This window comes from Pleurodeles waltl, chromosome 8, assembly GCF_031143425.1.
Source record: "Pleurodeles waltl isolate 20211129_DDA chromosome 8, aPleWal1.hap1.20221129, whole genome shotgun sequence".
NCBI lineage: Eukaryota > Metazoa > Chordata > Amphibia > Caudata > Salamandridae > Pleurodeles > Pleurodeles waltl.
The window spans coordinates 16349270-16377032 of NC_090447.1; the positions used below are offsets into that span (position 1 = coordinate 16349270).

At 45.6% G+C, this 27763-nt stretch overlaps 1 protein-coding gene across 1 annotated transcript in view; it reads left to right on the forward strand.

Annotated features, from left to right (window-relative positions):
• The first annotated feature begins 520 nt into the window (after positions 1 to 520).
• Positions 521 to 27763, forward strand: part of LOC138249297 (extracellular calcium-sensing receptor-like) — a 106219-nt gene continuing 78976 nt past the window's right edge. Inside the window, exon 1 of the mRNA XM_069203254.1 lies at positions 521 to 654. Within this exon, the coding sequence (XP_069059355.1) occupies positions 521 to 654 (134 nt within the window). The remainder of the gene's footprint in view (positions 655 to 27763) is intronic.

The following is a 27763-nucleotide window of genomic DNA, read 5'->3' on the forward strand; positions in this document are numbered from 1 at the left end:
GGTAAATGGGACATGCAAACTGGGCTTTTTGCGACTAGTCGCAATTTGCGAGTTGCAATTGCATAAGGTTTGCGACTCGCAAATTGCGACGTGGTATTTGCGGGTCGCAAAATGGGGTCGCAACAGATGCGACTCGCAAACGGGTCCCATCGCTTTTTGCAAGTCGGAAATGGGCTTGTTGCATCGCATTTCCGATTTTGCACTGTCGCAAATAGCGAATCGGACCGTTTGCGACTCGCAAAACTTTGCTACATCTGGCCCTAAGTTTCCTAGAACACACAAGAACACAAGAAAGACGATTATGAAAGAACCAGAAGAAGCTACAAGACACCAACGATGCATTCCTCGACCTGAAGACCTGTGGAAGAAGGGGACTGTCACTGGCCGACCAACACAGCGCCGACACAGCAGTACCCCAGGGGCACCATCGCATCAAGCCTGCCTTACCCGGATGCGACACCAATATCATCCAATCCAGTAACACATCCGGGTAACGGTGGGGTTTGTAAAACCCTCCTCTATGAGATCTGGATTGCAGCGGCAGCACCAGCAAGAAGACCTCAGGAAGCAGTGCAGAAGGAGGAACGCGGCTTACACAGAAGAGAGGTCCGACGTTCCATTCGAATCAGCACCTTCAACGCAGACTCCAGACTCGTGAGTGGAACACGACGACGACGGTTACTTCCCTGATCCAGCGACAGGAGGACCAGGAAGCAGCAACACCAGACAACCAGCCACACTCTAGGGAGAGCATGGCCTTGTCAGGTACAGTCCTACAGAGGACACGGTTCTAACCTATTGGCAGTACGAGCAGGAGGCGGGAGGCGGCCAGGCCGGTTGACAACATAACGTTAGTGTATTCTTATTGATAATGGTTGTTTTTTTTTGTTGTTGTTTGTGTACCTTCTTCAGTTGAAGCGTTCTAATAGGGGTTTTTCCTACAGAAGTAGCATTGTACAATGTTATCTCCCCAAAGACATACATGACAAAAGGAGGAACAAGACAGAAAGATGTCAGATCTTTAGTTTTTTAGTTGTTTATTTTCCAACGGATAAAAGAAGAAATCCAAGACGGCTTAGTTTTTGTTTGAATTTATATTAACACTGAGAACTGGCAAACACTAGAAAAGGGGGTAAGAGAAGATACTCCAGATAGGAACAGAGATTGAGAAAAGAGAAAACCTCAGAAGATTAGAAGATAGCTGAGACAAAAAGAAGATAAGAGAAAATAGACAGAGAATGAGAGCAGAATCAGAAGAAAATAACTCCTATCCAAAACTACAAAGAAACAAACAAAACCATAAACTATACAACATTAGTACTAACTAATAAAGACAAATTAACAGTAAACCGCTGGCTGTGAATCTTCTTTGCGGTATCCCTTGTCACAGGGACCAAGTCACGGAAGAGTCCAGGGAGAACAGGAGCCCCTGCTAACCCGGACAAAGGCGCAAAAGAAGAACCACCGGAGAAGAAGAACAGTCAGTACTGCACCCAAGAAGACAGATACGGGTTCCTGGTTGGTGCAGATGATGTCCCACACCGGATGTATGATTGCAGTCTGGTTTGCATTGCTGGATTCTGACAATAAGCCTTGGCACACGTAAAGCATGCGGTTAGCAAAAGTGCCACTGCCCGGGAACAGGAGGGACATGGTGGCCTCTACCCAGGAGGGGGATGCAGAGGGGCCTCTCAGCAACTCAGAGATCCCTCAGAAGAAAAGGCAGCATGCACAGGAGTCCCACAGCACTGGGACAAAAAAGTTCAAAAGGAGACCCATGCAGCACTACACAAGGGGATCCCATGCCGCCAGAGAGCCACTCAGGAAAATGTGCATCACAGGATAGAGTGGGAGGGGCCGGAGCTGCATGGTGCTTGAAGATCTTCATGGAAGGATACCAACACGCCTTGGCAACTGCAAAACACTAGGTGAATGGGGGTACTGTCTTGCGTGGGGAGGCAAGCTCTTGCCTTCACCAAAGTGGGACAGCTGGACCTTAGGACCATCAGGACCACTTCAGTACACCACCTGTGTTGCTGGATCCATGCACTTCTTTAGGAGTGGGGACCCACGCCACCGGTTGTTGGTACAGAGGGGTTCCTGCTGAAGCAGGAAAGTGACTCCTTCATTTCAAGGGAGATTCCTTCATTCTTCTGGTGCAGGCTGAAAACAGTGGCAGTTGATGGCAGGAGCTGAAGGTACAATGTTGCATAAGTCGTCTTTGCTTCTTTGTTGCAGTTTGTAGAGTTCCTGGAGGGTCCGGATGCAGTTTTGTCAGTAGAAGGTGAAGTAAACGATGCACAGGATTCCTGCTGTAGTCTTGCAATCTGAATTTGAGGAAACACCCAGAGGAGAGACTCTAGATACCCTTTACTTTGTCCATTTTTGCACCAGAGCACAAACTAGGGGTCCCTGAACTGGTGTAGACTGGCTTGTGCAAGGGGGGCACCATCTGTGCCCTTCAAAGCATTTCCAGAGGCTCCGGAAGGCTACCCCTCTCGTACCTGTAATACCTATTTCTAAAGGAAGAGGGTGTAACACACCTCTCCCAAAGGAAATGCTTTGTTCTGCCTTTCTGGGTTCAAGCTGCTTGAGCAACAGGAGGGCAGCCCCTAGAGTGCATGGCATTATACAACCAATGCTAGAATGAGCATTGGAGTATAATTCCAAAACCTTACATGGCCATATTCTGAGTTACCATTGTGAAGCTGGATATAGGTATTGACCTATGTCCAGTGCACACATAAAATGGCATCCCTCCACTCACAAAGTCTGGGAAAATGGTCCTGGATGATGTGGGGGTACTTCTGCTAGTGCGGGAGTGCCCTCACACACAAGTACTCTTAACCCAGCCTTCAGTTTTGAAGTACTGGTATATGGGTGACTTATATGTTTTATGCTGAATCTGGATCTGAAAGTAAATTACCCAAAGACTTTTGTTATGACTTGTGGCCCACGCAATACAAAGTCTAAACTATTTTCTATGGGAGGGCACACTCTTAATAAGGTCAAAGAATTTTGTTATCTAGGCATGTACATGAGTTCTTCTTTGTCCTGGAAGACACACATTAATTTTAAGCTCCAACAGTTGATAAGGAACAATGAAGCAATTTTTCGCTTTTCAAATAAACTAGGTCACAGACCCCCTGCTCAGTTGAAAACTCTTAATAATTCCAAATGCACTGCATCAGTCCTTTATGGGGCAGGCGTCTGGGGCTATAATAAAATACCGTCTCCTCAGAGTGTAGAAAATAAATTCCTGCGCAGATTATTGTTGGTTCCAAAATGCACCGCAAACATAATCTGCCATGAAGAACTGGGTCAGTGCTTTTTGGAGGACAGGGTCTTTATGGCTCCCCTACTGCTGTGGATCAAATGTTGGTCAAACCCTATGGCAAGTTTGGTCCAAGACTGTATCACTGATTGTCTTCAATTGGAATACTCAAATAGGATTCCCTGGCTTATGTTTCTGCAAAACTCCTTTGAGAACCTAGGGCTTAGATATATGTTTGATGATCCCCATCTATTAACCACAAACTCTAGGTCTGTTTTGAAGTCTACTTATTCCAAGCACATATCAGAGCTGAGATTTTATAGTTCCCTGAAATTGAAATCTTTTGATTCTTATTCTCGGATTGTGACTGTTCCATGCCTTGAACCCTATTTGTCTTGGTTTTCAAGTTTTAAAATAATTTCCTTTTTAACACTTTTTAGACTTAATCTAATTCATTTTAAGGTAGCTTTCCCTGAACCATGTTTCTGGAAAAAGGATTTACCGCTTTGTCCCTGTGACTCCAAATCAACCCAGAGCACTTTGCATTTTTTTCTTTTTTGCCCTTTATATGCTGCACCTAGAGGGGCCTTTATTTTACCCACGTTACGTCTTTTTAGACCTATTCATTATAAGGAAGCCCTGCTATACCTTCAGAGATTGCCTAATATCCAAATTTGTCACCATGTATTAGACTTTGTCACAGCTTCTTTACGCATTAGGAAAAGGCCTACTCCTTTTTAAATATTTTATGTACGTATAGTATATCTTTTTAACGCTAACATTTGTACTTTTCTGACTTTGTGATTTTTAATCATGTCTAGTATATTTATCTATGTATGTCAAGGGGTTTCAGATTGGATGTTCATCTGGTGCTTCCAGTAATGGTTTTAAAGTTTTATTTTACTATTTAGAGATTGGGAAATGTGTCTTGGTTTGTACTTTTATGGCAATTGCCGAATAAAGTTATTTGACTGACTGACTGGCTGACTGGGTGACTTATAAGTGACCTGGTGTAGTGTAAATGGCTGTGAAATGATGCATGCACCATTTCACACAGGCAGCAATGGCTGTCCTGTGGAAGCCTTTGCATGGGCTCCCTATGTGAGGCAAAAGATATGCTACAGCCCATAGGGATCCCCTGGAGCCCCAATGCTTTGGGTACCTAAATACCGTATACTAGGGACTTACAATGGGTGACTAGAATGCCAATTTGGGATGAAATACTGGGTTACCAGTATGCAGTGACAATATTGAGAGGAGAGAGAGCAGAAGCAATGAGGTCCTGGTTAGCAGGATCCCAGTGGCAGTCAAACACACTGACATCATGCAGAAATTGGGGGTAACATGCCAAAAAGAGGGTACTTTCCTTCACCCTCGCAAAGCAAGCCCCCTTGCACCATGGTGCAAGGGTGGATGTGTTGGCGCTAGGCAGCTGATTTAGCACCAGCTCAGGGGAGAACACAGTGATGCACCATATTCTTGTGCACAATTTCCTTATACATAAGGCCCTTAGTACACACAGGTATATGGATATGTGAATGTAGCCATTTGATCATGTTCCCCCTATCCAGGGGCCTCCCATCAGGAGACACACTGCCATTTTGCTACTGGATACTGTATCTGCCCCAGGCACCGCATTTGACATGCATCAGACGGTCAAAACTTCCCTACCCTATTATCTACTAGGGACTTGTACGTAGTTGGAGTCAACCTTGCCCTATTATCTACTAGGGACTCATATGTAGTTGGAGTCAACCTTGCCCTATTATCTACTAGGGACTTATAGGTAGTTGGATTCAACCTTGCCCTATTGTCTACTCGGGAATAGGAGTTGGAACAATGCATACTGGACCCACGCATGGCTAAACAACGCGGTCGGAACAACAACTGTGTTCTTACCACGAATGCCTTTAGCACGAATGCCTTAACAATGATTTTTTGTTGTAAAGGCTTTCCCGGTAAAGGCATGCATGGTTCTAGCATGTGACTCCCCCCACCCCTAACACACTTGTACTCCAACCCCCACCCACAAAAATATTTCTACCACTACCCTAACCCCCACTCCTAAACCTTAAAATACCCCAAACCCCCACCTCTAACCGACCCCCCACCCCTGCCCCTAAAACTACCAAGACCCCCACCCTCCTAAAACCTAAACTACTATGACACCCAACCCCGCCACTAAAAACTAAAAATACCCCAACCCCCCACCCTGCCCCTAAAAGTATGTGACCCCCACGCACCCGAAACCTAAACTTCCCCGACCTCCCAATCCCCACCAATAAAACTACCACGACCCCTCACCCCCAAAACCTAAAGTACCCCAAACCCCCACCCGCCCATAAAACTACCACGGCCCCCCACCCCCTAAAACCTAAACTACCCCGACCCCCTGCCCCTAAAACTACCACGACCCCCAACCCCTAAAACCTAAACTACCCAGACTCCCCACCCCACCCCTAAAAACTGAAAACTACCCCGACCCCTCAACCCCTGCCCCTAAACCTAAACTACCCTGACCCCCACCCCCAAAAACAAAAAATACCCCAACCCCCACCCCTAAAACTACCGCAATCCCCTACCCCAAAACATAAACTACCCCGACCCCCACCCGCCCCTAAAACTACTGCGACCACCAACCCCCTAAAACCTAAACTGCCCAGCCCCCTACCCCTGCACTTAAAACTACCCCGACCCCCACCCCCTAAAACCTAAACGACCCCAACCCCCACCCCCAACCCCAAAAACTAAAAATACCCGACCCCCACCCTGCCCCATACTACCCCGACCACACGCTCCTAAAACAAAAAATATCCTGACCCTCCACCCCGCCCCTAAAACTGAAAACTACTCCGACCCCTCAACCCCTAACCTTAAACATAAACTACCCTGACCCCCACCCCCAAAAACTAAAAATACCCGACCCCCACCTCTAAAACTACTGCAATCCCCCACCCCCAAACATAAACTACCCTGACCCCCACCCTGTCCCTAAAACTACTGCGACCACCAACCTCCTAAAACCTAAACTGCCCAGCCCCCTACCTCTGCCCTTAAAACTACCGACCCCCACCCCCTAAAACCTAAACTACCCCAACCCCCCACCCCCAAAAACTAAAAATACCCCGACCCCCACCCTGCCCCTAAACTACTCCGACCACACGCTCCTAAAACTAAAAACATCCTGACCCTCCACCCCTGCCCCTAAAACTAAAAATGCCCCGACCCCTCCTCCCTGCTCCTAAACCTAAACCATCTGACCCCCCACCCCAAAAACTAAAAATACCCGACCCCCCCCCATCCTGCCCCTAAAACTAAAAATGCCCCGGCCACCCCACCCCGCCGCTAAACCTAAACCATCCTGACCCCCACCCCCAAAAACTAAAAATATCCTGACCCCTCACCCCAGCCCCTGAAACTAAAAATGCCCTGACCCCCCCACCCCCACCCCTAAAGCGTACCCAGCCCCACTTACCTCATTGCATCCTCGGAGGAAGCCGACTCCCTTCTTCTGTGCCTTAACCATATATGTGCATTGTTCAGCACATGCGTGGGTAAGGCACCGAACAAGGAAGTCATGGTTAACAAAAGCATTGTTCCGCATTTGTTGTTCATGACTTTGTGGTTCAGGAGTCGTGGTTGGGGATGGTTCCCTCTACTAGGGACTTATAGGAAGTTGGGTTCAAACTTGCCCTTTTATCTACTAGGGTCTCGTAGGTAGTTTGAGTCAACCTTGCTCTTTTATATACTAGTGGCTTACAGGAGTATGTTGGTTGTAATTGTGCTTTGTCAAGGTAGCATTACCCTTTATTCAGAGTAGTGGACCTAGGACTGGATAGCAGACCCAGGGTACAGCCAGGGTCAGTCCACACCATTTTCTGTAACTAACATTTTGTAGTATGTGCAAACTGGATGACTTTCTCACACTGTGACTGGGCATGTAATTTGGCTTCACACTGTTTGTGATGCTATATGTTTTCTCACATAGGTACAGTCTTTCTTGTCATCGTGCTCATCTGACATTGTGTGAGTCACTCATGCATCTACCACACATTGGACCATAAGTTGTTGACTCAACAATGTTGCTGCTGTTGATGCTACATTTTGGTCTTGCTTCCCATCTTCAACATACTTGTCGTCCATTTGTTCTTGCTCGTCGTTGGCATTGGCCCATGGGAGATTATGTCCTGCACACGAGTCTGGTAAATATGGAGCACAGTGGTAATGTTTCAATTGCGATTGGTGGGGAGTAGGGTAAATAGTCCCACAACCTATCCTGCCTCCAGGAGTAATACTGGTGTACTCTGGTAGCCCCCTCCACAATATAGCAGGCCCTGTTATGGCCATGAGTGGGACTCTGCTTGGCAGAATGCCTCTTACAGCTAATGGCCCCACATCTATGTACAAGCAGTGTCATGGTGTACTCAGACCCATAGCCAACGGCATAAGACATGCAATGACATTAATTGGCATACAAGCAAGATGGCCACTGATTTGTTGGACACTATGCTACACATACAGATGTATTGTCCTCTGTGATACACTTGCTAGTTTTTGTAAGTGCAAAAGGTGTAGATGTTGTGAGTTGTCAGCAGTGTTATGAATCTTTTACCCATTGATTTGACACATATCTCACAGTGATCAACTGTAGCAGTTCCTAACTAATGTTTACAGACCTTGGCATACAGTGTTGCAATGATGCTTCATGTAGTGATTTCTAGCTATCTATTTTCCTTTTGGTACAGAAGTTCAATGGCAGAGATGAGTGTTTTCAGTCATATATGTTTGTTTGGGAGGTAATGCAAACATCATACACCACATTTTTCTGAGCTCAGTGCATTTTGTCTGGTAGTGGGTGACAAAAGTGTTCACTCTAGATTAATGACTCTTGGGGCCTATTCATGGTTTCCTAGATATGTTGTTTTTTGTGAAATAAGACTGTGACATACACTCCAAGACATATGTTATATGGGATGATATATTTATATGTTTGGCAGTCATGCCTTATTCCACATATATTTATATGAAAAAAAGCTGGACATGTAAGCACGTCACTGTGCCCCGGCAACAGTATTGTGTATGTCTAGAAGATTTGCGTGGTCATCCTCCTCATCTTCACAGGGAGCCTCCTGCTACTCATCCCAGAGGATATTTCTTTTCACACAGATGTTGGCCAGTAAGGCTCATGCTGGTATCATCTTGCACACTAATGATGGTGAATAAAGCAGTCGCCCATCTGATACATACAGCCAACAGAAGTGGGAGTTAACAAGTCAAATGTCCTTTCTACAAAGGTCTGGATCCTGGTATTGACCTGGTTATAGACCCTCTCAGCATCTGTTTGTGGATTAGCAATAGGGGCGTCACCCATGGCTGAATGCCGTAACCTTGGTTAGCTGAAATGGTGAATGAAAAAAAATATGTCATTGCTTTGATTTACTGCATTTGCAGTAATCCTGCCCAGGTGTGTCATTTGTATTGTTATTCTTATGCACTTCAGCCAACCATATGACATGTTGGTCATGCCAGTGTGGTGCAGTTTCCAGGGGCCTGTTCACTCACTGTATGTTGGGGCAAATGCAGTTAATGGGCAGATAGATCATAAGAATAAAGTTTCTGATTGTCATATTTGTACAGCAGGGTTGTGCCCCTACATGTTGTGCAACAGATTGTGCCTGGGAATATTTTCTGTCAGTCCAACCTAGGTTGTTGTCGACATGCCAGACATAGCTGACACAGACACATATATGGGTCCCTGCTCCTCCTCAGATGTTGGAATTGCCCTACATTACTTTTGCCCATGCCTTTGTTTGGCCCACATTGTCCATGAGAGTAGACATGATCCCATCCACACAGTATGTCCTCACACATCCCAAATGGGTGACCTAATGTGACAACTGGCATTTTCTAAAGAATGTTTGCATGTCACGGTGCAGTGACATTGTGTACATGCGGGAAGAAATTGTGCCAAATTGTGTCCACAAAACATGTATCCTGCAGATTTGTGCGTGTTAACCTGCACTCCAGCTACACAACTTCCTGCACTGTATTACATCTCTAAGAAGGGGAACTGGTACACATTACTTGTAGACTCATGTCAATTTGTGGTCCATACAAGTGGAATTACACACCAGTTGCCTAGGCAGTACACATTCACACTTGCATCAGGGGTTATTTGTTAAGCTTTTGGCTTTAAGAACATATATTGTGTGTGCGTGAGCAACTTCCAGCCAAGGCTGCTCCCTCAGTAGATGGCGGGTGATGTCTATGTGTACAATTAGACTTTACACATGTGACATCTAAGTTATTTGACATAGCATCCGACATTTGTAAAGTTACACGTGACTTGGCCATGGCTGGTGGTTTGTCATCTGGCACTTAGGGCCTCATTGTAGTGGCCAAGGGCACAGGGCAGCACAGCACATGTCTTGCTGTGCTGCCATGCACCAATGTGGAGTGCTAGGAAAGCGCCTTATCAATAAGATATAGCAACTTTCTGTCCTCTCCCCCTGCACTGGGGCACAACTTGCTGCCTAGCGCTAAGGCAGGCAGCTTTGCCACATGGTGCAAGGGTGCATGCATTGCGGGGATGATAGTTTTTATGCAGGAGGGTACACCTTCCTGCACAAAAAAATAACAAATATGAGAGGTATTTCCCTCTTTCTTTGTGTGCTGCAGAATGCAGCACAAATAGGAAGAAGAAGATACAGGGAGTGATAGAGATATTGCTCCCCCCTGGTCATTCTTACGCCACCCCTAAGATGGCATACAATTATGATACATTGTAAATCTGTGAATATGCCAGGTACCTTTTTCATCCATGGATGTTGTGTCAGTATACCCAAAACAGCACCATTGAACAGCTATTTTACACAGTGTTATGCACATCAAGGGTCCATATTTACAAGGCCATGATAAGCCACACAAGGTTGCTTTGTATGGCCTTGCAAATATGGATTGGCACACTGTTCCAGTGGAGCATTCAAGAAATGCTGCTCTGGTGGCACAGAGTGGCACAAGGATGGGGTAACTGAGGCCCCTAATCCCTGAGGTTTGAACCATGACACAACTGAGGTCCCGTGTGTGGCATGCAACAACCCCCAAGGTAGATAGTAACCCTCCCTTGCACATAGAGATGTAGAGCAGATTTCTTGTCTGCATTACATGGCTGTGTGCCTCTCCATCATGCAACAAATTCAAAAGTGACTTGAGATGGCTTCAACTGGATGTCAAGGTGATTTGCCTTAGATCTGTGTACAGAGGCATAGTCATATATGTGTGACAGGCCTCATCATGCAGTTCCTATCTGTGTAGGCTGAGAGTGAGCTGTGTGTTGTGTCCCCCATATCTCTTTGTTCTTGTGTCCATTAGGTACTTGCTGTTTGCTTACCTACAAGCAGGCCATTATCCATCTTGGAACCTCTGGTTGATGATTGAGGAACGAGTCATGGACGCTACATGGGTATTCGGCATGTATATTGATGATTAAGCAGTAATGATCCACGATGAACTGAACATTCATTGAGTATGTGTGCTTCCAGTTGCATTACACATGTTCAGCTGCAGCATGTGGTACAAGTTGCACATATGTGCTGTCCACCGCTCCGAGGACATTTGGAAGTACAACAATTGCGTAGAAGCCATGTTTAATTGGTAGGTGTTGGGGAAGAGGATGTGTTGGGGTGTGAGGTTGATGATTGCATCCAGAATAGAGGGCAGGAATGCAGAAAGGAATGGCTATGAGGCTCCACTCACGCATGCTGCTGTGGTCTTGAAGGATCCAGGCGCAAGGAAGTGAAGCACAGCTAGGTGCTTGGTCAGCTTTGAGATGTTAGTGGACCACTCAACAGTTGGCTGCAGATGTGGGGCAATGAGGCGGAGCAGTTGGATGATCGATTCCGAGTGCAGCTAGTAGAAGGTGATGGCCTCCTCCTCTCTGAGGGCAATCAGGAATGCCCGCTGGTGGTAGACACGATCCCTTCTCCTACGCTGCCTCTGTAGTCTGGGTGGTGGTAACCGTGGTGGTGCTGGATGTTGTGGTGGTGTTGTTGGGAGTTGTGCTGGTCTCCTTGTTGCCCCAAGTTCTAAGAGGAGTAGGTCCATATCTTCCTCCAAGTTGCCACAGTATTTTGTGAGTGTTCTCCTTATGTACATGTGTCTTGCTGACATTTTAATGCCTGGTCTGACCAGACATTAACATTTTGACACTAGTCAGATTTTGTGCAACTTTTCCTAGGTGTGCGTCATTTTCCAACATGCTTGTAAATGTGTCACAAGCAGGCTAGGGTAAATTTTTAGGAGGGAACCCCTACCTTGCATATCATTGTTGGTATCTGATGCAGCCAGATCCAACGCTAGTGAAAAGTAAGTGGATTTTGAAACCGAATCCCCTCCTATTAGTGCTCCACAGAACTGTAGGGTGCAAATCATGTACATGAAAAAATATCACAGATAAACTAACGTGGTACCTCTAGTTTTTCTGTTTGGTGCTAGGTGACCATTTGTACACCAACAGTCATTAAAAATAAAAAAACAGCAATGCCTCTATAAAGGCCTAGCATGACACATACATGTTTTTACCATAGGGTTAAGTCTACAGGCTTTGTCAGATCATTCACAGATATTGCCTGTCACCTCATTTAAACATCAATTAATTAGGATTATTGGTCTTAACATGAACAGAAACATGATCATATGTGTCTCTCCAAAGATCTCTTTTAAAACATGTTAAGTAGATCCAAAGTATACATTGACATGAACATAAAGTCTCTCTCTAAAGGGTTGTAGGTACTAAACTCCTTCCTATTGCGTTTTTCAGCTAGTTCACAAGGTAAAACCCATTACCTATTTCTTCATCACAAAGATGAAACTGTTAAGCCCTTTATATAGTGTTTGTAATGGGGTTCACAATGTGAAAACCTTTCCTGTTATATTTAAAAGTGACTTCAGAATGTGAAAATCCATGTTTATGTACCTATCAGAGAGTTCTTTGGCAAAAAAATCACAAGGTAAAACCCTTTCATATTAAATTTGTCAGAGCATTATTAATGTAAATCCTCATCTTAATGACTTTGAGAAATCCAGTTCAGGAGGACACAGCACAGTAGTAAGTGACCGGTCCTCAATGTGCCACTGGGGTCTTTCACCCCTCGCCTCTGTATTCCATATCCTCAAACTGTGGTAGGAGGGCTCTCTTAAATACTTATCTGTAGGGGCAACTGGGCAGGGCAGTACAAGGCTGGCTCCAGAAGGTACTGTGGCCAGAACCTCAGGACGCAGCAAAGCACAACATTAATACTAAAAACACAATGTCCAGCCCGGGCGTTTTCTTCACATTGGAAAAGATCTTCATATCATGCAGCACTAAATATTGTAATCACAAAGGCACATGTTTATAACATTTTGGGTGGAATTATAAATTGGAAGTCATCATTTAGAGGCTTTGCAGGTTAATAAGAGAGCAAAAACTGAAGCTAAAAAACTATCTCAGTGGACATGAACGTGATCGTGTGTGCACCTGCAGGTCCTTATCCTAAAAAGAGACAGTGGTCTGCTGCAAAACATGAGGCTTTCACCATCAAAAGTGGTAAATCGACAACCTTTCTTAGGCATTCAGAATGTAAAATGAGGGACCTACTTCCTCTGTTTGCCACATTTAAAAATAAATCCATGAACATAAACATAACCTTGTGCATTTGGCAAGAGAGACTTATCACAATTTGGGCAGACCCAAGGAATACATTGGCATGAACATAGAAGTTTCTAACCAAATTTCTAATAAATTATGATGGCAAGGTCTAAAAAAGGAATGCTGTTTAATGTTTTTTTTAAGTTCAGTCTTTCAGTCCTTTCACTTGGTGTTTATCATGGAGGTTATAAACATTCCTACTGTATTGGAAAGAAAGTTCACTGGAAAACCTCTTGATATTGCACTTTTTATAATACAGCACCCTTTCCTATCCCATTGATCAGAGGATCCACAGTGTAAAATGCCTGCATTTTTACAAGTAGTACAAAATACATTCTCTTCCTATATTATTTTTCAGAGAGTTCACAATGTGGAACCCATTCCTGCTATGTTGGGCACAGGTGTTACTCCACATAAAGCCCCTTCTTCATGTATTATACTGGGGTCTTTGTTAGCAATATCCATGTTGGTAATTAGTAATTTACTTTGTACTTAGGCTGACTAATGCAAGACTTTTTCAGTCAATTGTTTGTAGGGAAGACGAGCAACAGGTAGGCAGACTCACAGCCCCTCCCTTAGTACAAATTCTCACAGCTCCTATTCTGGTGATCACCTATTTCCCTGAGGACAGCTGTACTGACACAACAGGCCTAGTAAACAATGAAAACAAGCATTGGCAAATCCTATAGGTCTGGCCTATAACTTAAATAATTGGTGATGCTTGCATCCAACCATGTTTTGGGTAGTGTGTGTTCCTCCCCTCTGCCTTCCCTCACATGCTTTCCCTGTGTTAGCCCTCTAGTGCATCCAAGAGGCAGTGCAATCACTGTATAAACCTACAAATAAAAAACAAACACACATTACAACAATTAAGATAAACAATAAGGGGTCAAACAGGTTTACCAATTTGCAAATTGATAATTTCAGCTACAATTATTGCTAACAGTAATGAGGTGTCATATATATTAAGTGTATATTTGTAATGTGTCAGCATGCTCGACTGTGAGAAGAGAATGATGATCAGAACTGTGAGAGGCATACCATTAAATAACTCAATACTCATCTACAAACAAGACATTGGCCCTCATTATGACTTCAGCGGTCTTTGCTCAAGACGGCCGAAGCCGTGGGTGCCAACATACCGCCAGTGGTGGTAGTATGCGTTGCACTCTATTATGACTTTTCCACTGGGCCAGCATAAAAGTCACATCAACATTGAAGCCGGCTTGTAATAGAGCCGGTGGCAATGTTGATGTGCAGGTGGTGCAGCAGCACCCGTAGCGCATTTCACTGCCTGTAATTCGGGCCGTGAAATGCACGATGGGGCTGTGCTTGGGGGTCCCTCCACTGCCCATGCCAAGTGCCTGGGCAGTTCAGGGGCCGGAGGGGCATCCCAAGTCCCCTTACCGCCAGCCTTTCCATGTCGGTGTTTACCGCCATGGATAGGCTGGCGGTTGGGTACTCATAATCCCCAGGCCAGCGCTGCTTGCAACCCTGCCCTGGCGGTGTCCTGGCGGGACCGGCGGTATGAGCATGGCGAATGTGCCACGGTCATAATATGCCAGTGGAACACTGCCAGCCTGTTGGCGGCATTACTGCCAGTGTTCCGCCGTCCCCCGGGGTCGTAATGACCCCCATTGTTCTTCTCTGACAGACAGAGAGCTAACTGATTTCCCAGGCTTCTGCTGTCAGTGTTTCATTCTATTGATTTCAGTCCCATCCCTGTTGAAAGGTAAGTTGAAATCTATCATTCCATATATTTAAAGGCTCTTGTTTTCCTTTATTCCAGCTTCGGCATCATCCAGAGTAATACATTTCAAGTATGACCAACCAACCCCTAAATTCCTCTGTTGATGTAAACATGAACAAACCGTGCTTTTTCTTTGGACCAGTTCATTAACTAAGAGCTAACACATATGTAATAGGTGTGCTGGTGTAAGGGGGTGTGGCTTGAACCAATTGAAATGCAAGTTGGTATTCATTAATATGTGTAATAAAACAGAAGGGACAGGTCTACAAAAGGAATGCATGGTGTAAAGGCAATGAACAAACTTTAATGAACAAGCTGCTAAACAAAGTATGCAATCAGTAGCCATGTCACATCTTAGTATGTCAGGACAAGCACACCTACATGTACCAGAATGCAGGAAAATAGCCAGGGCAAGTTGAAAGATCTGAGGTTAAGATGCAAAAAATAAAACAAAAAATGTGATAAAACCTATCCCGGTTCCTCTCTGGGACATGGACCGCCTATCGGGAGATGGGACTATTAGCACATGTAGTGACTTAAGTAGTGTACAATATGACACTCTGGACCAAATTTCAATAACTGGTGGTCTATGTTATGTGACAGGGAGAGGGGAGATACCTACAAAGATCTGACACTTCCCTCCTCTTTCCCTAGCACTGGTGCACAATTGGACTGCCAAGTGCCACGCACACATCCTTCTGCCAAAGTGCTAATGTGTCTGCCTGAGTCAGGCATAGGGTTTGTACTGGAAGGGTACCCTCCCAATACAAAATACCATGCTTTGCATGTGTGCTGTACAATGCAACACACGTGCAAAGTGGAAACCGTTAGAAGTAAAAGCACTTTTCCTTTTTACCATCTTCTTTCAAGTTGTGCTATTTTGTTGTGCAAAATCCTGCCTATTATGTTGCCATGGAAACAGGGAAAGGACCAGCATACAGATGTACAAGCACTAACTTGTGCAAGCTTACTAGCATGTAACAATGTGGATCGGAACCGTCCTCTCCAGTACACCTGCATTAGCCTGCTCAACACCACTGGTGCCTCTTCATCTTGGAGCAAACTCAATCTTTGTAGTAGAGACTCTAGGAAAGACATGCGCAGTGAGAATGGCAGTGGCGGGTTTCCTGTTGGGGCCATCTGCTTTGTTATACAAGAGTAAATAATAACCTTTTATTTACTCTTGGTATAAAAAGAAAATGCGGTATAGCAGCATCCCTGGACAGCTCTGCTAGAGAGAATGTCTGATGTCTGGCACAGGTGCACATAGGCGCTCAGCCCTGGCCTCAGACCCCTGGCACGCCTCAGTACCTCACAATATGCAATGTCTTGAAGCATCACAGACAAAGTTAGCCACAGACATTGGAGGCTTAAGCCCTGAAGTGCCCGTGGCGGCATGTACCTGAGCCAGCCCCCCCACCCTTTCCCAACTCATCACAGAGTTGGGAAAGCGTGGGGTGAATAAGCAGAGACTGAAAACTCAAATCTGTGACGGCACAAGTTTGAGGTTTCAGTTTCAAGTGACTAAAGCTGAAATAAGAAGCATGAATCCAAACGGGACCTGCACAGACAGCAAGGTGAGTGTATGTATGTGTGAGAGTGTGTGTCTGCGAGAGAGTGTGTGTATGAGTGAGCATGTATGTGTGTCTATGTGCTTATGTGTGAGTAAAAGTGAGTTAAAGAGTGAGTACAAGTGAGAATGATTGAGGGAGGGAGAATTTGTGAGAATGAGTGAGTCAAGTCTGAGTGGGTCTTTGTGAGTCAGAGAATGAGTGAGTCAGAGTGAGTCAGTGTGAGAGTGAAGGAGACTGAGTGAGACTGGTTGTTTCTGAGTGAATTTGAGTCTGCATCAGCGTGAATAAGTGAGTCTGAGTGAGTCAAAATGAATCAGAATGACTATGACTGAGTGATTCAGTGACAATGAGTGAGATTGTGTGCAAATGAGTGAGTCTAACTGTGAATGAGTAAGACTGAGTCACAGTGTGACTGAGTGAGTCAGAATGAGTGAGACTGATTGAATATGAGTGAGTCAGAGTGAGATTGAATCTGAATGAATAGGACTGAGTGAATCAGGGGGGATGAGTGAGTTATGAGAAAAATCAGGAAACATTAGGTGAGCAGACTCAAAGAGAATGAGTGAGACAGAGTGAAACTAAGTGAGTCTCAGTGAGACTGAGTGAGAGCCATTGTGTGAGTTACAATGAGTGAGAATGAGTGGAACTTAATAAGTATGAGTGAGGCACAGTGAAATTAAGGGAATCTGAGCAAGTGGGACTGAGTGAGTAAGGGAGAACAAGCGAGTCAGGGTGAGACTCAGGGAAACTAGGTGAGAATGAGTGGGACTAAGTGAGAATGAGTGAGTCAGAGTGACACTGAGTGAAAGTGAGTGAAGCTAAGTGAGACTGTATGAGTCAGAGTGAGATTTAGTCAGTCAGAATGACTTAGAATGAGTGGGATAAAGAAGGTCAGAGTGAGTCTGGGTGAGACTGTATGAGTCAATGAAACTGAGTCAGATTAAGTAAAAGTGACTGTTGACTAAGTCTGAGTGAGAATAAGTGAGAGTGTAAGACTGACTGCAGCAAGTGTGAGGGAACCCCTCAAAGCCTCCAAGTAAGTGAGCCAGCCTTGTTCACTGAAATTTAAGCCAAGGATTACACCCCACCACATTTAGGCCCATATTTAAACTTTTTTAGCACCGCATTTGTGTATTTGTTTGATGCAAAAACGGCGCAAACTTACAAAATATAATTGTATTTTGTAAGTTTGCGCCGCTTTTGTGTAAAAAAGCAGCGCAAATGCGGTGCTAAAAAAGTATACATATGGGCCTTATTGTTCACCTGCCACCACTGGAGAATGGATGCATTTCTATCACTATTTCTCTTTCCTCTGCCCAGCTAAAGGGATACGTAAATACACCAAAAGGAATATGCAATAGAAACAGTTCAAACCTCATGCTAATAACTATCAGCATTTACTTAAAATGTGAGACTCCAGACTTGGCAAAAATGTTAGCAGACCTTGTATCTAGTTGATATAATCAGGGACGTAGGTTCAGGGAGGGGGTGTTTTGGGTGTTACACTCCCCCTAAGAAATGTGTTTCCTGATAGATAGTTGGGTACCGATGCCCTCAGTCAGGTATTGTGAGATGTCAGTCAGATTTCAGCAGGAATTCTTACATAGAAAGACAATAACACATACACAATCTTTCCCTCTATGTTTTGAAAGTCCTCATAAATCTAGGTTATTTTGCAAAATATTGTATTTCCTCTCTTAGTACTCCTACCAGTCCCCTTTCCACTTCCCCTTATGCCCCTCTCGTGCACCCTGCTTGTCGTATAAAGCATCTAAACATAATATGCTAGCCTGATTGACCCTGAAGCGCACACGCCACCTCCCATCTTACTGACCGAGCCACGCCCCTGGATATAAGCGAGTAAAGTTGTCACTAAATGCCCTGAGGAGAAACACTATTTACCTTGACATGCTCAGGGAAGCCCTCGCTAAATTCATATGAGCAGCCCTTGAGCATCCAGCCTGTCTTGTGGGCATGCCCTTGCATCATGCATTCTTTTCAATAAATGAAGGGCTACTGTTCATACTCATTCACTTCTTGAACAGTTGAGTGCTCATGAAAGCAGCCATAGACTCATGCTATGAGGCTTGAATCACAATGAATTTCTATAAATCCTACCCTTCACTTTGCCATGGTTAAGACAAATGAAAACACAGTAATAGGGCAGATCCAAAAGAAAGAGATCATATTCACATGTCAGCAGAAAGATACTACATAACAGGCCTGTTTAGCCTATGCAAACAGAGCATCTCTGATCAGACCTGGATGACATCATGCCACATGAAAGAGCACACATGGCAGAATAAACTAGTTACTGCATGCCTGAAGTGAAACACTAACCACTGGACAACGTCAGCCCACACAAAGCCAAATAGGCTCCTCCAACTGGGAATAATTTAAGGAAGCCCTAGATGTAGCAAAGGAAAAGTAATTAAGGGACAAAAAGTGGTACTTCCACAATCTCCACATTTACCTGCAGCTCATCATTCACATAAGGATGATAAAAGTTTGCAGGATCCCTCGGGAGCAAATGACATCTCAACTTCTCCAAAGTGGCCCTACAACGAAGAGCTTGTGAAAATTATACGGAGAAGCCACAAAGACGCGGCCCCAGATCCAAACGGGATACCAGACAATATTTTCAAAAGCAATGAGAAATTTTAGCTATTACCTATGGCTATGAATTTCAGTATCTGCTACCATCTCATGTGATTTCTGGCTTCCTGACAAGGATAGTATATCTATCCTATATGCTGCTAGTGGGCCTGCAGTACTGACTGTGCCACCCACCCCAATAGCCCTTTAATACTTGTCTTAGGCCCGTCGCTGCAGCCCACGTGTGCAATTTAAACTGTCCTTTCGAGCTGGCACGATAAACCCAAGACTTCCTTTAATACATATTGTCACACCTTATTATCATATTCTTATCAATATTAACAACATTATTGTTATTATTATTATTATTATTATTATTATTATTATTATTATTATTATTATTACTATTATTATTGGTAGCAATATGAGCAGTAGTAGTAATAGTGATGGTAATTGCAGTAGCAGCAGCAGTAGCAGTAACAGTAGTAGTAGTAGTGGTAGCGGTAGTACTAGCAGTAGTAGTACTAGTAGTACCAGTAGTACTAATAGTAGAAGTAAAAGTAGTAGCAGCAGAAGTAGCAGTAGTAGTACCTGTAGTACTAGCAGTAGAAGTAGTAATCGTAATAGTATTAATAGTAAAAGCAGTAGTAGCAGTAGCTGCAGCAGTAACTGTAGTGGTATCAGTCATATTAGTAGCCATAATAGGACCAGCAGCAGAAGTAGTACCAGTAGTTGTAGTAGTAAAAGTAGTAGGTTTAGCAGCAGTTTTAGCAGTGTTATCATAATCAAACACATCGTGTTTGTAATTGGTAATAGTACATCATGGAATCGAATTATACTGCTTCATTAATAAAATAATTAGTATATTCATAGAAATATTAACATGTATTGCTATTATTGGTATAATTATTACTATGAATATCAGTGGTAGTAGTAGTAGTATTCATAATAATGGTAATAATAGTAATAATATCAGTAGTGGTAATAGTAACAGTAGCAGTAAGAGGAGTCATAGTACCAATAATAGTAGCAGTAGTAGTATTAATCGTAGTGCTATTGGCAGCAGTAGTAGCACAAGTAGTAACTGTAGTAGTAGTAATAGTAATGGTAGTAGTACCAGTAGTAGTAGTGATAGTAGTAGTAGTAGTAGTCTCATAATTAAACATGGAATGAGGGTAATTGCTAATTCTGCATCATGACATCACATGCAACATATATTCATGATCTGCCAGTGCTTTGTGGCCGTACAAGTGAAAATGAGTAATACGTGCAGAAACAGCAAGCCGGTAAGAACACGTGAGGGTTGCGCTCTGTAGTCTATACACATACAGGATTTCCAAGTTCTGCGGCACTGGTGCAGGTAGGGGATAAGCTGGTGAATGCTGCCTGTGCAGGTAGGGAAAGGACCAGTGAATGTTGCCGGTTTAGGTATTAGATAATACAACACTACAACACTGGTGCAGGTAGGGGCTAGGCCGGTGAACATTGCCAGTGAAGGTGGGGGGTAGGCCAGTGAATGTTGCCAGTGAAGGTGGGGGGTAGGCCAGTGAATGGCGCCAGTGCAGGTGGGGGGTAGGCCAGTGAATGGCGCCAGTGCAGGTGGGGGATAGGCTAGTGAACGTTGCCAGTGCAGGTGGGGGATAGGCCAGTGAATGTTGCCAGTGCAGGTGGGGGATAGGCCAGTGAATGTTGCCAGTGCAGGTGGGAGATAGGCCAGTGAATGTTGCCAGTACAGGTGGGGGATAGGCTAGTGATCGTTGCCAGTGCAGGTGGGGGATAGGCCAGTGAATGTTGCCAGTACAGGTGGGGGATAGGCCAGTGAATGTTGCCAGTGCAGGTGGGGGATAGGCTAGTGATCGTTGCCAGTGCAGGTGGGGGACAGGCCAGTAAATGTTGCCAGTACAGGTGGGGGATAGGCTAGTGATCGTTGCCAGTGCAGGTGGGGGATAGGCCAGTGAATGTTGCCAGTACAGGTGGGGGATACGCCAGTGAATGTTGCCAGTGCAGGTGGGAGATAGGCCAGTGAATGTTGCCAGTGCAGGTGGGGGATAGGCTAGTGATCGTTGCCACTGCAGGTGGGGGATAGGCCAGTGAATGTTGCCAGTACAGGTGGGGGATACGCCAGTGAATGTTGCCAGTGCAGGTGGGTTATAGGCCTGTGAATGTCGCTGGTGCACAACGGGATAGGCCAGTAAATGTTGCCGGTGCACATAGGGGATAGGCAGTAAAGATTGCCGGCGCAGGCAGGGGATAGGCCAGTATATGTTGCCAGAGCAAGCAGGAGAAAGTATGGACTGGTGAACATTGCTGGTGGAGGTAGGGGATAGGCCGGTGAATATTGCAGGTGCTTTAGGGGATAGACCGGTGAATATTGCCGGTGCAGGTAAGGGAAGGGCTGGTGAATATTGTCAGTGCCGGAAGCGGATAGATAGTGAATGTTGCCAGTGCAAGTAGGGGATGGGCCAGTAAATGTGGCTAGAACAAGAAGGGGAAGGTATGGACAAATGAACATTTCTGGTGCAGGTAAATGGACACTGCCAATGCAGGTAGGGGAAGGGCAGGTGAATGTTGCTGGTGCTGGTAGTGGATAGACCAGTAAATGCTGCCGGTGCAAGTAGGGGATAGGCCTGTGAATGTTGCTGGGGCAGGTAGGAAATAGGCCGGTGAATATTGCAAGTGCAGATAGACCAGTAAATGTTGCCAGTGAAGATAGGGGATAGGTCAGTGAATGTTGCTGGTGCAGGTAAAGGATAGGCCAGTGAATGTTGCTGGTGCAAGTAGGGGTTAGGCCGGTGAATGTTGCTGGTGCAGGTAAGGAATAGGCTGGTGAAATATTCCCAGTGATGGTAGGGGAAGGTATGGACTGGTGAACATTGCTGGTGCAGGTAGGGGATAGGCCGGTGAATGTTGCTGGTGCAGGTAGGGAATAGGCTGGTGAAATATTTCCAGTGATGGTAGGGGAAGGTATGGACTGGTGAACTTTGCTGGTGCAGGTAGTGGACATTGCAGATGCATTCTTCAATTGAAGTCGAATTCACTGAGGGTTTTGCTTGAACAGACCTACCATTGCTCTCCTTCCTCTAAGAGTGGTCTAACCAGGTACAGGCCTTGTGTAGGGGAATCTGAAATGTACACAGTGATCAGATCTCTCCCCTTGCGGCCTACTGATGGCTACACTCTGATACTCTATAGGCCGAGTCATAGTGAATTAGTACTCCACCGCTTTGTCAAGATTAAGACAGGATTGCGTTTCAGTGGACGGGCTTGTGAAGGTGTCCTGACATACACTCACGTCACCGATGTGGATGGGCAACCAGAGACCTGCAGGTGCAAACTGTCCACCATCCCTCGACGATGCATGTGAAGGGTGTCCGATACTTGCAGCGCACCCAACACTGAACTATTCATGAAGGTGGAGGTCATATGGGTTACACTCAGCCATGCCCTTCTCACCACATCCTAGTCCCATTTGAAGACTGTGAACATGAGTGTTGCACTACTCTAGCATGCTAGACTCCACTACCAATGTGTGCATCTCAGAGCTGCAGATGCCCCTCTCTCAGACCATCCCCAGGTTTAACAACTATGAATTTAGGACTGTTTTCAGAAGTCTTCCAACCAGAATATGATTCTTACAAAGGAAGGGGCCCTGAAAGAGCTAACCAGACTTTCATTTGATACTGCCTAGATAAGGTGAAATCCTACCTCATTACCTACTAGTAATAATAATAATAATAATCATAATGAGTGAAATGATAATTGATAGTCTCACCATATATTGTTAAGCATACTATTATAATAACAAATTAAGGTTTTTTCAACACCTGCGTCTCTGTCACTCCAGAGATTTCCAAGGCCTATTTCTTTTTACTTGACAATTACATACCAAGACTCCTGCGGGGGATTTCAGGATACTATAAACCTGCAGACCTGCAGAAACCGTTATGAGACTTCCTTCCGCAGAGTAAGGTAATCCTCTTTTAGATACATTGTTGGAGCCGTTGCTCGGCGTCGGTTCACACTCACCTAAGGCTCTCTTCTCTGGCTCCACCTTTTCTGTGGAATTACTTTTACCCGCTTCACTGGGGTGAATCCCTGAATGATCTGCTCTAGCTTCAATGGGCCTGCGTATGCACTTTGTGTATCTTCTCATCTGCGTTGTAGGAAATGGATCTGTTCATCTAGGGTGCCAACTCCAACGCTGGAACCAAGAATCTTATTCCATGGAAGGAGACATCATCATTGGTGGAGTGTTTGTGGTACATTCAGCATACACGTCCCCTAAGATCACATTTCAAGAAGAGCCCAAACCAATATCATGTGTGGGGTAAGTGTACCATGGTGCCACAATATCAACTTTTAAATATAGACCTGCTACCATGGTGACTAGAAGATATTGAGTCACAGAATATTATTAGGAGAAGCAGAGGTGGAGTTGGAACAGTAAATCTACACTGTCCTACGTACGCTTGACTTGACAATATTGTGCAAATTGATAACTTGCAGTCACCATCGTTATGAGTTGATATTTTTTAATGTAAATATTTGGGGGCATATTTACAAGCCCTTTGCGCCTCCTTGCGCCATATTAGCATCATTTGTTTACGCTAATGTGGCGTTATGTATGCATCTCTGATGTGCCATATTTACAAAGTGGTGCAATACTTCCCTTGCACCACTTTGTAACCCCTTTGCACCACATTATGACTGTGCAAGGGGGTGTTCTGATGATGGGAGCCTGAAAAGATGGTACAGTGAAAGGTTTCCCTGCACCATTTTTTGTGTCATTCTTAATGCCTGCTCAGAGCAGGCGTTAAAATGATGCACCCATTATGTTCGATGGTCCTACCTTTGCTTTGCTGCACTAGCATCACCATTTTTGATGCTAGTGTAGCAAAGTGCCATAATAGCATAAAAAATGTTGACTCTATTGTGCTATAGACCCCTATGATGCACAGTATTATAAATACGGCGCAACCATGGTGTCGTTAGGTGCCGGTAGAAAGGCACAGGAAAAGAGGTGCATCATCTATGCATCACCACTTTCTTGTAAAAATGCCCCTAGTTTATAACGATAGTAGTGGTCTGTTATTTTATTTAAACAAGATATCATGGTAGGGAAAAAGAATTGATAAACGTTCCTCAAGGAGTGGCAGAAATGATGTTCTAAATACCTATGTGTACCTTGTTAAAACCCTGGTCATTCCTCTCAGCCACTCACACCTCACCCATTTGAAACTGGCTAAGAATAAGCTTCAACACTCTACAAGGCTGTCAAAGTTGGCCCAAAACTATCCACCAACGAAAAGTGATGGTCATGTGTCTAGAATCGGCCCAGATAGAACAACAGCACTTCTTCGACTCAGTTGAAACTTGACGGCCACAACCTTTCTCACTCCTTCATGTCACATATTGTAAGTGAGAAATCAGCATGAGACACTGTTACTATACATGCAGCATGAACACCACCAACGGATCCGCGTCGCCAAGCGTGCCCACTTCACCGAACGCATCAACAACAACGCCCACGACTGCAAAGAACTCTTCGGCATTGTGAAAGAACTCTCAAATCCAAAAGCCAACGCCAACGACATCCCGCCCTCCCAGAAACTCTGCGACGACCTCTCCACCTTCTTCCACCAGAAAATCGCTACCATCCACAACAGCTTCAACACCGGCCCACCGCCAGATCCCCCCCCCCGACGTCTCCAACCGCGACTGCCGCCTCTCCGCCTGGACCCACGTGGACGACACAGAAACCATGGCAACCATGAACACCATCCACTCAGGCTCCCCCACGGACCCATGCCCTCATCATGTTTTCAACACAGCCAACGCCACCATCGCCCCCAAACTCCGCAAGATCATCAACCTCTCCTTCACTTCCGCCACCTTCCCGGACAGCTGGAAACACGCTGAAATCCAACCCCTCCTCAAGAAACCCAAGGCCGACCCCAACGATCTCAAAAACTTCCGCCCGATCTCTCTCCTCCCTTTTCCAGCAAAAGTCATCGAGAAGATCGTCAACACACAACTCACCCACTTCCTCGAAGACAACTCCATCCTGGACCCCTCACAATCCGGATTCAGACGAAACCACAGCACGGAGACTGCTCTCCTCGCCGCCACAGATGACATCAGACATCAAATGGACAACGGCGAAACCTCGGCCCTCATCCTTCTCGACCTATCAGCCGCTTTTGACACAGTCTGCCATCGCACCCTACTGACCCGCCTCCAAGAAGCCGGCATCCAAGACAAAGCCCTCCACTGGATCTCATCCTTTCTCTCCGACAGAACTCAGAGAGTCCGACTCTCCCCCTTTCGCTCCAAAGCCACCAACCTCATCTGCGGCGTCCCCCAAGGATCCTCCCTCAGCCCTACTTTGTTCAACGTCTACATGGCCCCCCTCGCAAAACTGGCCCGCCAGCATCACCTCAGCATCATCTCCTACGCCGACGACACCCAGCTCGTCCTCTCCCTGACCAAAGACCCACTCACCGCCAAAACAAACCTCCACGAAGGACTAAAATCCATCTCCGAATGGATGAACAACAGTCGCCTGAAACTCAACTCCGACAAGACGGAAATCCTCATCCTCGGGCGCTCTCCTTTGGCCTGGAACGACTCATGGTGGCCCGCCGACCTCGGACCCCCACCCACCCCTGCCAGCCACGCAAGAAACCTCGGCTTCATCCTGGACTCTGCACTGACCATGTCCAAACAGGTCAGCACCGTCTCCTCCTCCTGTTTCAACACCCTCCGCATGCTCCGCAGAATCTCAAGTGGATTCCAACAGAGACCAGAAAGATGATGACCCAAGCCCTCGTCAGCAGCAGACTTGACTACGGCAACGCACTCTACACAGGCATCCCAACCAAAGACATCAAACGACTCCAGCGTATCCAAAATGCCTCCGCCCGACTGATCCTCAACATACCCCGCCGATGTCACATCTCCCCTCACCTGAGGGAACTCCACTGGCTCCCGGTGGAGAAGAGGATCACCTTTAAACTCCTCACCCACGTTCACAAGGCACTTCACAACGCCGGACCCTCCTACCTCAACTCCAGACTCAATTTCTACGCTCCCACACGTCAACTTCGATCCGCCAACCTCGCCCTCGCCGTCGTCCCCCGAATCCAGCGCAAGACCTGCGGCGGCAGATCCTTCTCCTTCCTCGCCGCCAAGTCCTGGAACTCTCTCCCCACATCTCTACACCAGACCCAGGACCTCCCCACCTTCAGGAGACTCCTCAAAACCTGGCTCTTCGACCGCTAACTGCAGCACACCTCCACCCCCCCCACCCCCCCTTCCCCCCAGCGCCTCGAAACTCTGACGGGTACATAGCGCACTTTATAAATATCGTGATTGATTGATTGATTGATTGACATGCGTCCACTTGAAATATGTCATGAAATAGCACAGAAGGAGAATTATGACGGCTGCCGAATGCTAGATTTTTGGCTGTTAAAGTTAAAATAAAAGAGACACAAGTAACATTGTCTAAAATAAAATAACAACCCTGCCTGATTTTTCTACTTTGTTCTGTAGCCCATTCAATGCCCAAAGATGCGTTGGGTGGAGCGCATCCATTGAGCCTGCCTGTGCCAGGCATGTAGTCTTTATCTAGACATGATTGCCAGCCTAACTACTGGAAATAAACTCTTGGCCACAAAGTTAGCAAAAAATGACGCAGCTCAGCATCTCATCTTGCTGCGTTGCGTGTTAGAGAAAGGGCAGGAACATGCCCTACTTAACATTGTACACCGCATTCCTGTCTTTACCCTGTACTGGTGCACAATGTGCTGCGTAGAGCCAACACAGACATCATTGCACCATGACGCAAGGGTGCCTGTGTTTCAGACAGAATTTCTTTAGTGGCGGAAGGGGTGCCGTCCAGCACAAAAACAATCCTGGAAGGCACTTTCCTTTTTCTGTGTGACCTGCTCAAATAGAAAGAGGAAGTAAAGAAGAGAAATAAATATATCTCTTCTTGTAACACCTCACCTGGGAAGGGGTAGGATTTTGGCACATTCCCAGGTCTACCAATAATGGTAAATCTGGGAATGCACAAAAATCCATGGATGGATGCATCAGAACACCCATGCTCCACCCATGAAACTCCTTCCCAGGGTGGAGTAATACAATGCAGTGGTTTGTGCTGCGGTGGGTTACTCTAGATTTATCAAGACAGGCAAGGCCTGCAAGGTGGCTTGGCTGGGTCGTAAAATCTAACTAAAGAGTTGTGTCGCTCTTACACCCTGTTCTGTGGCTCATGAGTGATGCAACCCTTTGTTAAATATACCCCAAGTTCATTAGACAACGCACTGAAAATGTACTAGTCTCATTTAGAAGTCCTGCTAACACTGGCCATGAGACCAATCCTCACCTACCACATTGCTGTGGGTAAGATGCACAAGACACAAGAGTGTGATAATGTGGATAAAAGCAACAAAAGCAGCCATTGTGTGTAAAGCGGCCTTGAGGACCTCCAAAATGGAGGTCAGAAGCACAAATGAAAGTTTGGAATGAGGAGGTTGAGATGCGGGAAATGATGAGGAGGAAAGTTTGGCTCAGATTTTCTGAAACCTCTTAGAAAAGACAGGCAATTGTCGGTCTGTGGTGAATAAAGCACATTTCTACTGTTGAGGATGGTAAAGAGGTGGGTTTCACTAAAGAAGCATCTGAGGGTTGAGGCTGTGGTCAGGAGCACCAGGCTCCAGTCACTGCTGGTTCTCTGACCAGTGCTCATTCTGGAAGAAGGAAAATCACTCACAAAACTGTACCTCCTGGAAATGAGCAGGTTATCCATATGTACTGCTCATGCTATCAACAACATGGGTCAACTCACACAACACTTTAGGGCCTTAAGTTTGGAG